Source organism: Cydia splendana, chromosome 13, assembly GCF_910591565.1.
Source record: "Cydia splendana chromosome 13, ilCydSple1.2, whole genome shotgun sequence".
In the NCBI taxonomy this organism is placed as follows: domain Eukaryota; kingdom Metazoa; phylum Arthropoda; class Insecta; order Lepidoptera; family Tortricidae; genus Cydia; species Cydia splendana.
The window spans coordinates 20,333,191-20,345,899 of NC_085972.1; the positions used below are offsets into that span (position 1 = coordinate 20,333,191).

Sequence of the window (12,709 nt, forward strand, 5' to 3'; positions counted from 1 at the left end):
AGGTTATTCGTATAAAGATACAAATAAATTACTTTTCAAATTATTTGACAACTAAGTGCTCTAGACATACTGTGTAATGATGTGAAAATAACTAAAAGCAATGTATGCCTATGTTGTTTCTTGTTTTAGTAGAAATGCAATATAATAGCTAGTAAACATTCAGATTTGGTTTTACAAGATATGTAGTTAAAGATCACATGAAATTAATAAAATAAATAATTTATAAGTTCATAATTTTGATATAATACCTACGTTTGAAGAATACAGACTACCACATGTAGACAAGCAGATAAGCGTCAAAACCCTACGAGAGAATAAAAATATAAACGATCAATAATGCGCGTAGCTGGGTAAAAATATGACGGTGTTGGACGACACGAGCCTCGGGTATCATATCATACGTTCATACTCATTTACCTCCAGACATACTCATGTACAAGTACATGCCCTTGATTCGCCAGGCTAGACAATAGAGTACACAAGGTGACTGACCGATGACTTCACAATACTAAGTGCAACTCTTAACTAACCATCTGTGCACCTTAAGTCTTGACAATAAGGTTTACATTATATCAGTTAGATGTGGACGATGCCACGAGGCGCTTATCGCGACCTACTTTCCGCAGACATTTGTTTTATTATGCAAATTATATCAATATATTTACCTTTGTATTTTGAGTCGTATGTTAATGATATAAGATTCAAAATCGCACGCGTTTGTCTTTATAGTGACCGATTTAATCTATGACCCTTATTTATAGTTTTTGCCGAGTGGTTTAGAACTGTAAATACAAAGGTGTTGGGTGGGTTTTGGAATGTAGGTGTTTGATTATTTAGATCTGCGGAGAATAAATACGGACGCGATTGGTATTTTTGTGCTGGACCTCGTTTCTGGGTGATAAGTGCGAAATGTCTAGTGACAATCGGATCAATATGTATTTTATTGGGATTTCAAAGTTTACAATAATTTAATAAAAGATAAAAAAAAGCTCACAATTAATTGATGAATTGAAGTACAACGTAAATACTTAGAAATAGAATAGAATAGAATAGAAATACATTTATTTATGACAAACAAACACAGATGACAAAAACATGTTGACAAATATACAATGTATAACATTTAGTGAAAAATGCCATAAAAGGGTCACAACTCAGCATGTTGCTGGCAAAGCCAGCGCTGTTCTTCCGTTGTAACCCAGGCTTACGCCGTTCGACGACGAGGCGGTTATGCTATAATTTACTAAACTAATTAAAAACTAGAACTATACCTAAAACATAAAATTGAAACTAAAACTATTTAATATACAACTTCAACATTGCGGCAATTGCCGTATCTGGAACAGGCCTGACAGCCAAGTGACAGCTGGCCGCCACGCCATGGCCACGTCACACGGCCATATTTGTGCTATGACATAGCTATCCACGTGTACATTTTGTGCAGAAGACTTAAAAACTTCTAGTCGTAAAAGCTTTAAACAAACCAAAACTATATCACTAAATTAATTATTTGGAAAAGACGAACAAATTAAAATAAAGTGACAAAAAATAGTGCAGAAATGGTTGGCTCATGGGACATAACTACAGGTATGTGAAAAAAAAGGCTTCTTAGATAAAACTAGTATCACATCTTAAACTTTCCTGTCTTTGCTGATGTTCATATATCTCTTTTTTTAGCGTAACTTTGAAACTATGCACACTTTTCAGGTTCCTCAAAGGCGGAGACAGATTGTTCCAGCATTTTGTTGCCAAATATCTAAAACTTCCACGGAATGCAGCCGAACAGTGACGGTGCGTTAACAACTGCAACCCACATTGTCGAGCTACACGAGTCTTACGGAAGGAAAGTTTCTCAAAGAGATACGCAGGAGACCGCTGGTGCACTACCTCAAAAAGAAGACTTGCCAGATGAAGCTTACGTCGGTGTAGCATTTTAAGCATGTTGCATTTGTTTAAAAATGGGGTTACATGTGCCCTTAACGGAATATTGAAGCAAAAACGGGCACAAGCGTTCTGAACTCGTTGCACCAGTCGCTTTGTTTTAGTGAGTAGTCGTGGACCATATACTATATCCATATAATTTAATTTTGACAGAACAAGTGAGTCAACTAATTGGATGCGTAGAGTTTCACACAAGAAAGGTCTTATCTTGTACAAAACTTTTAACTTATAGAAACAGCTCCTAACTAAATTTGAAATATGTTTCTCATACCTGAGCTCCGAATCCATTAATAGGCCTAAGTTTCGTGCTTCACTGACACGCTCGATGGCATTTCCCATTAATTTTACATCCATTGTAGGATTAAGCCTAGCCACTTGATGCCTAGCCATGAATGAAGCCTAGCCACATAACTACTTGATGGTCTTGTCTCTCGACGCCATGGCTAACACTGGCCTGGAATGCGCGGTGAACTGTACCACACAGCGCTTAACAACGTCCCATAGCTGGTACTGGCAACTGGTACAAACCTTTATGGTTTTATCTCTCGATGCCGTGGCTAACGCAGGGGCAGTAGGATGCCAGTCGCACGCGAACACCGGTCCAGAATGCGCGGTGAACTGTACCACACACCGCTCGGAGCGACGGACATCCCATAACTGGACAGAACCATTTTCAGACACCGCGGCAAATGTATGTGCCTGGTGCGGACTGAATTGGACGTCCCGTATTGATTCTGTATTACTGGAAAAAGACAATTGAGTTTTTTTAAAGCAAGCTATTGCTGGCTGTACTTTTCTGTATAACTGTACGGTAACTGTAACTCAATAGGGAATATTAGGCAAAGCTCTGCGTAGGTGGCACAACTAGCACATACAGTAAACAAACATCAATGACACATCATGCGTCACTACGTCAACCACATGGCCTACCGTGAAACACAACAATCGAAAGTTCGGTTTATGCCTCTCTATCACTCTTGCATTTTCGAGCGATAAAGAGGCAGATAACTAAATTTCGATTTTCGCGTTTACCGGTAGGCCCTTGTTAACAAACCGCCTTGATGCATCAATGTCATATTTTATGTGAGTGAGTCTGTGAAAACTTGTCAAAAAACAGTTTGAGGCAAATGAGGCACAGTATGTATAAGTTAGTTGATGAATTTACTAGAGTCGGTAGTGCTGCACTCTGGCAGCAGAACATTGCAGTAATATCAGGCCTATGGAACTCTCCGCGCGAGCTCGGATTTATACCTACGATTCTGCTCCCGTTCACGGTATAAAAGCAAGCCAGTTGGTTGCCACACCCGATCACGCACGCACGTCACCGCGCGCCGCACTGACAATTTTTACGATAGTTACAAGCTACGTAGGTACTATTGAATTACGTTAATTAAACATGTAGTGTTTATTACGACAAATGTACCTATAGTTAGTTAGATATCTATTTGAAATAGGTAGCTAACTTGGTAAATATTCATTTTATCGACAATAAGATCTTAATTTTACACCGGAAAATAGGTACTCATTTATTATGCTCTGGTTATCTTAAGGCCCCAGTACACAATGGGCCATTGCCGGCCACTCCAAGGGACGCAGCCATACGGTAGAATGAGATAGCAATATCACTTGCTCCCTCTAACGCATAAATGCGTCCCTTGGAATGGCCGGCGACGGCCCATTGTGTACTGGGGCCTTTATAATGAATTGCCTGTAATCATGGGTTCTCAATTATTTTTCTTTATTGCGTAACATTAATCTATATCTGATTTTAAATTACACGAAGTTTTTAAACTAATTCTTCCTGGGTTCATTGCGTGGTTTATAGGACGGCGTAAACACTGCGGTCACTGCAGGGACATAGGTATAACCTTATAAATTAGGTATATCGCAAACACTACCCTAACCTAACTTGCTTAAATGTAGTTATTTAACGCTATGCTGTTATAAACTTTATGGCAAGTTCTAATGTTAGTTTGATAGTTTGATCAATCGAATTAGAGACCGGTCTTCACACGTATAAAAATTTCTAAGCATCGCGTCGGCAACCCTAGCGTTGTGCCGGTGCGCGCGGTGCGGGGAACGGCGCGCTGAAGGTCACTCCATTGTATTTTTGTGTAGGTATCAAACCGGTAGGTATTTGCGTTTTCTTTGAGAGATAAGTATCTGTTCGTAAGAACTATTATATAATCTGTGGTAATATCCCCTATTGACTATGCCAAAATTCAGCAGAAGCCAAAACATTTACCTAATGAAAGTTCTGGCGACTTCCTTCATCCGTAGATCGAAGCACTTCATGGTGCCATCCTGAGAGCCGGATATCAGCAGTGCCGGGTCCGTTAGGTGGAAGCTCACCTGCAAAATACGGAAATAGTAAATGTTTGTTTTTTCCTACCTATTGCAATTACATTAAGGTATAAATTTTAACAACTCCAACCTCGGAGCATCACAGAGAATTCTTAGGATCTTATTTTTACATCAGATGCAGTTCTAACATTGAAATGTGCTACATAAAGTACATATCAAAAAGCCAATATTTTCTTAAATATTGACGTATTGTATTGTGTGTGCTATTGAATAAGAACAAATAACAGTGTTATGCAGAAAATTTGGTCATTAAACTCACTGTATAGTTATAAGTCAGATCTGAACTACTGCTCTAAACCTGTACTTATAAGTCCCCACTCACGGTTGATGCACTCAGGTTTAGATTGTCTAGATTCTGTTCTGTCATCATAATGTCAAATATTCATTCCAAATTTCTAACTTTTACGCGTATTCGGATGTGACCTACCTTATTAACAGTCCTCTTATGGTCAGAGAACACATGCTCCTGTTTGGAGCGCCCGGAGCGCCCGAGGTTCCACACCACGACAGCTCCATTAGTAGCAGCGGTGGCTATGGTGTTTTCTACAATAATAATAATTAAATATTTAATTTTAAAGCAGAACCTGTATATACCGCAGCGCAGATCATTGAAGAGGATTTGCTACGCGCAGCGCACACTGACAAGGGAAAACCCCGCGCTACCGCGAAGGCCCACCAGAAATTGCTAATGTCTACTAAAATAGAAGCACTTTCTCTTCTAACAGTAAGCAAGCGTTGTATAGTCGCCATCAAATATATCCGAGCGGTCAAGGTGCTCACAAATATCTGAACTCGCCTCTCTCTATTGCCAAGGCGTGAGAGTGCGTGTTCAGATATTTTTGAGCACCTTGGCCGCTCTGATATATCAGATGGTGACTGTAGTAGCATAAGTGTTGCTAAAGTAAGAAGTGCTTCTGGTTTAGTAGATATTTAGCCATTTTCAAATTTACCCCGCTTTCAAACTTACCCCAACACACTATACCATAATGTTTTCTTATCAGAAAACCTATTAAATAAACTAATGTGTGAACTGAATGTTTGGTCAGTGTTAGGGATACAATAGTGGTTGTGCTCTAGATTTGTGTACCTTTATTTAGATAACATTACAAAAGGTGTTTTTTGTGACATTGACATAAGATTGAATTTTGCCTGACTTTCTGACTTTCTGAGAATTACATTCTAATAGGATTTCTTTTCATCTGTATTTTTTTTACTTTTTAACATTTTTGTTTCATAGGTAATCAAAATTATCTAGTTAAACTCATCAGCAGAATTAGAAGTGAAAATTGAAAATGTAATGTAATTGAAAATGATACTGCTACGGGAACTGTCAAAATCACTTGTCAGGGTAAAACCTTGCTCGCGAGTTAAGTCGAAATTTAATAGTAAAAGTGTCTTTTATCCTATAAAAACTGTTACAATGTGCTTGTGAATAGTTTTGGAAACTGTGGTAGTGTTTTCTACGTGTAAAACTATTAATTTTGAACAATAATAGTGTTAAATATCCGTGACTGACAATTGACTCATTTCAAATTTATAAGTCTACCCTCAATATTTTTCTCAAATTGTCACTTAGTGTTGCCAGTACAAAAACTTTAAAATCTACCAAAATAATGGCCAACAGTCTGAAAACATCGTCCGGAATGAAAATTGCAAGTCCTAACATATCAGCACAGGGAAAATGTTCGAGATGTCAGAAGACGCCAAATGAAAAAAAAACTTTCAGTTAATTGTGATTTGTGCAAGAACCTCCTTTGTAGTGACTGCCATGGCCTGTCACCCACGGAAGTTAGAGTGCTTGAACTAAAGACTGTTGCTCGATTTATGACTTTTTATTGCACTGACTGCAGATCGTCAATAACGCAGTTGCCAATGATTCTGAAAAAACTGGACGAACTAACCGGTGAAGTGCAGAAGCTGCGCGTGCGCCAAAGCATGCTGGAAACGGAGTCAGCAGTTCGTGAAATAACAGAAAGAACGAACCGGGCGAACAACATCATCATCTATGATATTCCAGAATCTGCGAGTGACACAGCCGAAGAGAGGAAAGAACATGATGTGCGTGAAACAACGAACTTGATAACCAGCATCTCGAAGAACGTGAGCTGTGTCGGAATAAAAGCGTTTCGCCTGGGTGCTAAGTCCAGCAGCCGCACGACTCCGCGCCGACTGAAGATCATATTACGCAGCAAAAGCGATGCACTTGAAGTGCTCAAAAACAAAAAAAAGACTAGCGAAACCAACGTCTGTGAAAGCCGACCTTACTCCCATGCAAAGAGAGTACCTTCAGTATTTAAGAGAAGAGCTGAACAGGCGTATAAGCGAAGGTGAAACAGGGATCACAATCAAGTACATCCAGGGCCATCCAGCAATCGTAGAGACCGCCCAACTGGCCGCCAGACCGGCAAAAAACCAATAGTTCACACCAGAAATAACCAGAATGTTGCGGCTGTGGTCACCAACAATAAGGCCACCGCAGTTGGACTACATTTACCTCCTATTATTACAGTTACTATTTTTTACACGAATATTCAATCTGTTACTTCCAAACTCGACCTACTTATTGCTAGAGTAAATAACTTGAAACCTACCCTGATCATTATTACAGAAACATGGCTCAAACCAAATATTCCCAACTCGATGATAAAAATACCAGGCTATGACTTATATAGAGACGACCGGATTGAAAAACGTAGTGGTGGAGTAGCAATATATGCTGCAAATAAATTGGATATTAAAATTAAAACAAAATTAAACACTAAGTACAACACAAAACATACAAACGCTGAGTGCCTATTTTTGGACGTGGAAGTTGGAGATTGCAAATTCATCTTATGTGGCGTATACAGGGGACATGACTCAACGATTGAACAAGACAATACCCTTAATACGCTGAGCGTGGCTTCGGAGTCGAATCTATTTATCGCTATGGGGGATTTTGATTACGGTGGAGTAAAATGGCCATTAGAAAGCTCTGGATACCTGACACCAAGAGAGGATAACTTTGTACAGTGGTACAAGGATACGAACTTCCATCAACTGGTTAAGAAAGACACTAGATTTCGCCAAGGCAACCAACCATCCTGCCTAGACCTTATCCTAACAAATGATGACATACTAATAGCAAATATTGACCACCAAGCTCCTATTGGTAAAAGTGATCATACTTGCATGCAAGCTACCATACAGTTGCAAACGAAGACACCTCGCACCAATAGCCAACTGCGATATAACTACAACCGAGCGGACTACTACAAAATAAATGAGACAATTTCACTCAAGTTACCACAAAGTATAGATTCAGTGAACAACGTCATAGAACAGTACAATGTATTTCTTATTGTAGTGAAGGATGCTGTTGCCCAATATGTACCAAAGGCTAAAATTAAAACAAATGATGACACTCCTGATAAGCCGTGGATCAATAAAGAGATTCGAGACATGATAAAGCAGAAAATAGGGCTTTGGGACAAATATGTCCTAACTGGCTTGGATGAATTTTATAAAGACTACCGGAAGCTAAATAACAAGCTAACAAACCGTATTAGAACATGCCGCATTAAATATGAAACAGACTTGTTAAATACTGGCCCAAAGCGGTTTTACTCCTACATTCGCCAGCAATTAACATCGAAGGTCAGCACACCCAACGTTTTAACCAATAAACAAGGACTTACCGTAACCTGTGCCCCTGATATCGCTGAAGCTTTTGCGGACCAGTTTGAGGATGTCTTTCAGTTGGAACCTCACGGTCAACTGCCACATATAGACCCATCCCTCAGAGTTGAGGAGTGTATTGCAGACATTACCTTCTCTACAGATAAAGTTAAACAGGTCATTAAAGAAATGAAAACAGATTCTGCACTAGGACCAGATGATAGTCCCGTCACACTGCTGCAGAAGTGCGATACCTTGGTCGGCCCATTAGCCAAGATAATGCAGGCATCATATGATACAGGCACTTTACCTGAGCAATGGAAAACAGCCACCGTGACACCAATATTCAAGAAAGGAAATAAGCTTGAACCATCTAACTACAGGCCGATAAGCCTTACTAGCGTAGCATGCAAAGCTATGGAGAAAATTCTAGTAAAACACATAAGAGAATTTCTTGCCCTGCACTGTGTGATAGGTGACCAACAGCATGGTTTCTGCCCGCATCGTTCCACAGTGTCTAACTTGCTGTCTTGCCTCTCTGCCTGGAGTAATAGTTTTAACAAGAGAGACCCTACTGATGTCATTTACCTTGACTATGAAAAAGCCTACGACAAAGTTCCCACAGAGAGGCTACTTCACAAATTGGAACATTTGGGAATCCGTGGGAAACTATTATTATGGATAAGGGCCTTCCTAAAGCGTAGAACCTTTAAAGTTCGAGTTGGTGAAACCAAGTCACGGCAACGAGAGATTCACAGTGGAGTGCCACAGGGTTCAGTTTTGGGCCCCGTGCTTTACATATTGTATACAGTTGACCTTCCGCGTCGCCTAAAATGCAGTATTAGTGCATTTGCGGATGACACCAAGTTATTTGCTAACCCACTCGTAGATTACAGCCATCTACAAGATGATCTGAATGCATTAACAAGCTGGTCTAAAGAATGGCTAATCAATCTGAATTCTGCCAAATGTACTATACTTCACATAGGAAATCGGAACCCCCGCCTAACTTACAACTTGGATGGCACTCCACTAACGGCTGTAAGAACACAAACTGACCTAGGCATTAAGATCTCGGAGGATCTAAAGTGGGAAGAGCATATCTCTACAATGGTAAAGAAAGCCAGAAGCTTGATTTACCTTATTAGAAAAGCTTTTAAAACCTTGACACCAGAAATGATGTTAAAAATTTACAAAACGTACGTCAGACCCATACTGGAGTATGCTTTTCAAGCCTGGAGTCCTTACTTTGCCAAGGACATAGATATGCTGGAGAAGGTTCAACGGAGTTTCACGAAACTACCAAGGCAACTTAGGAACAAGCCATATGAGGAGAGACTGAAGGAACTGAAGCTCACTACTCTTAAGCACCGCAGAGAACGTGGAGACCTAATAGAAACATATAAAATACTGTCTGGGCACTATGACCTCAAGGATTTTCATGAGATGTTCAAGCGCAACAACAACACCCGTCTGAGAGGTCATCACTTAAAGTTAGAAAGGCATAGGTCCCACAGTAACCCATACAAACACTTTTTGAGCAACCGAGTAGTGAGGGCTTGGAACAAACTCCCCGAAGATGTGGTTTCTGCACAAAATGTGAACCAATTTAAAAATAAATTAGACAAGCACATCTATACATCTACTTGACAACGATAACTATTAATGATTACTGGATACAGGCAATATCAGTTGTCACAACTGCCTGCCTGCTTAAAGAATAATAATAATAATAAAAAATTTCTTAAGATTACTGTGTTATCAAACAAAACCTTTTACTTGTAATGCCTTAAATTTCTTTTATTTGTGTCTCCATTTTGGATTTCAAGGGCCTATAAATCCCGGTCTTTTGACAGGGTTGCGTGGGGATTTAGATCCATCACGTAGGGGCCCTTTGGAGAGCTTTAATGTCATGTAGAGCGCCTGCTGGAACCCGTTCACAGGTGCAAGAACACCTGTTATTTGTGTTATTTTTATACAGGGTGTCCATAGCCATTGGACAAAGCCGAAATGTACATATGCATTAGGGTATTTAATAGAGATAGTTGTTTGGCCGGATACCGGATGTTCGCCCTGACCATCGGCCGAATATTTGGTATCCCGCCGTGGAACTATACCTACTTTTCGGTTCTTCAGGTGCGCATTGTTTAGGTTATGACCTGTTAAGTAGTGAATGTTCGCGCGGACTCATTTCTAGGTACGAAATGAGTGCGCGTGGAAGTGAGTGGAATGTTTAAATTGTTTTAAAATAATAAACGAGTACGATTATGACTGTGACTGTTTCTTAATCCAATTTGTTTACTCCGAAATCAAGCAAAATTACTATTCGGTATCCGGCCGGCTAGTAGGTCACTGTCCGGTATCCGGCCGGATGTTAAAATAACGGCCGGATAGGCCGGATACCGGATAGTAACCGAATATCCAGTGCATCTCTAGTATTTAGAACCAGTAAACAAAGTATCATAACAATCGGTGTAGTGGTTACGAAGAAATTAACAAATTACGTTTTTTTTACTTTAGAGCAACCTTTATGTGTTAGTAGCTCCTGAGGAAATAAATAGTACGAAACCTTCTTCCACCATTTTGATTATCTTTTTTATTTATGACATTAATAAGATTCTGACTTTTGACAAATGTCATCATTGAAACGAATTGTCTAAAGCACTGCCAATGATTAATTAACAGTATGTTTCTTTTTGTTGTCGATTATTCGAAATAACTTTTGTTTGATACTTAATTTTTTTATCTTTTGTTCTATATTTAAAAATATTACCGTTAGAGCATTTCTGCTGCGTGAAGTAACCCTACATGGGATTTCAGGGTTTGTCCAATGGCTAAGGTCACCCTGTATCACTTTTTAATAATATTTTTACATAAATATGAATGAATCAATATTTTAGCAGTAAGTAAAGCCAAGTTTATAAGGCAGAGGGAATATATTTTCCACCTGATTTTGAACTTTATTACAAATTGTTAGGGTTCAATTTTGCTTAATCTCTGACACCCTTATGCCTAATAAAGGGTTAATAGAAAATATATGTTAAAGATATGAAAAACAGCTTACCCTCAATAGAGTTCCAAGCCACATCAATAGAAGAGAAGTTGAGGTTTAGGTTTTTGCCAACCCGCAGGTTGCACACCTCTGTGAACTCCGTCTCACCAATAGCAAACACTTTGAACACTGAAACAAAAATAATTTGTCAAACCTAACATTCTCCTAGAGACTGACCATACTATTGCTAAGTCTTCATCCCAAGTACTATGTCAAGTATGAAGCTTATTATAGGTAAGTAGGCAATTTTATTCTTACTGCCAAGTTTGTGCAAAGTAAGCGTGGTCAGAGTATATCCATATCACATTGCAAAATTTTACACTTCAATATTGACAGAATCTAACTTGCTAAAATAGCAAGTAGTCAAAGCAGCACATGGCAAAAAAACTTGAGTCAATACATTGTCATTGTGATGTTCACTATTCAATTGTTAGCAATTTATGGTTTAATAAACTTTAATTAGGTCAATAACTAACAAACTATTATCAACATGCTTTGAAACACCAACCGATATTTTTTAACATTGATTTGATTAAAGCAATAATAAAATAACAAATGTAAACTTTGGAAGTAACAATTAAAAACATGCTGTGTTTCTATCAAGTCTTGGAATGTAGATAAATTAGTTAAATTACCGTTTCTTCCAGCTATGACCACTTGAGAGGCATCTTTATTAAGAGCCAGCGCGTTCGCCGGGCCCTCCTGCGATACACAAATCGTATTTGATGGAATCATTTTTGGATCATAAAAACAATAACACTACTCTTGCAATGCAGCTCATATTCCACTGTCGTTAACTTCAATCGATCTTGTGATGTATTACATGTTCGTCAGAACCAAAGAGCATATAATCACTACGAGGACTAAGCTAAAATGATAAGATTCTGCATTTATACACAAAAAAAAGTTATCTTGCCGCTCCGTCTACCTTCTTGACATGACGGACTTGTGACGGACTGACTGAATAGAAAAAATAGAAAAATCACTTCACTTTGTTTTTAAAACTGACGTTACCGACATTCGGAATCTACAATCATAGTGATTATATTCTACTTGGCGATAATTCTTTGTAAAAACTTTACGCTCAATCTAAAATGTTATGTTACAGGTTTTTATTTTATTTTAATTGTAAGGAGTTTAATTAAAATATAACCAATTTTTTGGTTTTAACTCGATAAATAGTTAATTGTTAAAAAATCTTTGAAACTTTTTGTAGTATACAATTCAGAACAAATAGGTAATTGCCAGTGTTGCCAAAAGATAATTATTTTCTCCACACGCTCATAGCCTAAGCACGCACCACGATTTTAGTTTTTGCGACACGATTTTAGAATCGCGCTGTAATATATCGCAGAAAATACACTGCGCGCACTGCGATGAAAAAGTCGCGGGTTGTTCATTCTCAATATGGATTTCGTACCAGTCGTTTGTCATGAAACGTTGTCTTTAATATGTGATCGCTGTATGACTTTGAGTATTTATACCACAAAGGTGATCTCCTTCTATTTCCATAATTAAATGGTCAACATCTAGCGTCTTCAGCAGCAGGTTCCGACATGTTGACGCTTGGAGAGCGATATGCCGACTGAGGTCCGGGTGCGATTTTATTATCGCAGTGCGCGCGGGGCCATACAACTCCGTATGCCGCAATTCACTTTGCGACAATCGCGTCGCGAGCAGTCGCGGAAAAATGTG

At 38.9% G+C, this 12,709-nt stretch overlaps 1 protein-coding gene and 1 long non-coding RNA gene across 2 annotated transcripts in view; one reads left to right on the plus strand and one right to left on the minus strand.

Annotated features, from left to right (window-relative positions):
• The window catches only part of LOC134796325 (GATOR2 complex protein WDR24), a 39,674-nt gene extending 27,728 nt beyond the window's left edge, over positions 1–11,946 (minus strand). Inside the window, exons 1-5 of the mRNA XM_063768421.1 lie at positions 11,650–11,946; positions 11,027–11,143; positions 4,733–4,848; positions 4,187–4,293; positions 2,470–2,683 (exon numbers count right to left, since the gene is read on the minus strand). Coding sequence (XP_063624491.1) covers positions 2,470–2,683; positions 4,187–4,293; positions 4,733–4,848; positions 11,027–11,143; positions 11,650–11,749 — 654 coding nt within the window. The 5' untranslated portion in view covers positions 11,750–11,946. The remainder of the gene's footprint in view (positions 1–2,469; positions 2,684–4,186; positions 4,294–4,732; positions 4,849–11,026; positions 11,144–11,649) is intronic.
• Positions 5,124–12,709, plus strand: part of LOC134796328 (uncharacterized) — a 280,891-nt gene continuing 273,305 nt past the window's right edge. Inside the window, exon 1 of the long non-coding RNA XR_010144920.1 lies at positions 5,124–5,197. This is a non-coding gene — a long non-coding RNA (uncharacterized LOC134796328). The remainder of the gene's footprint in view (positions 5,198–12,709) is intronic.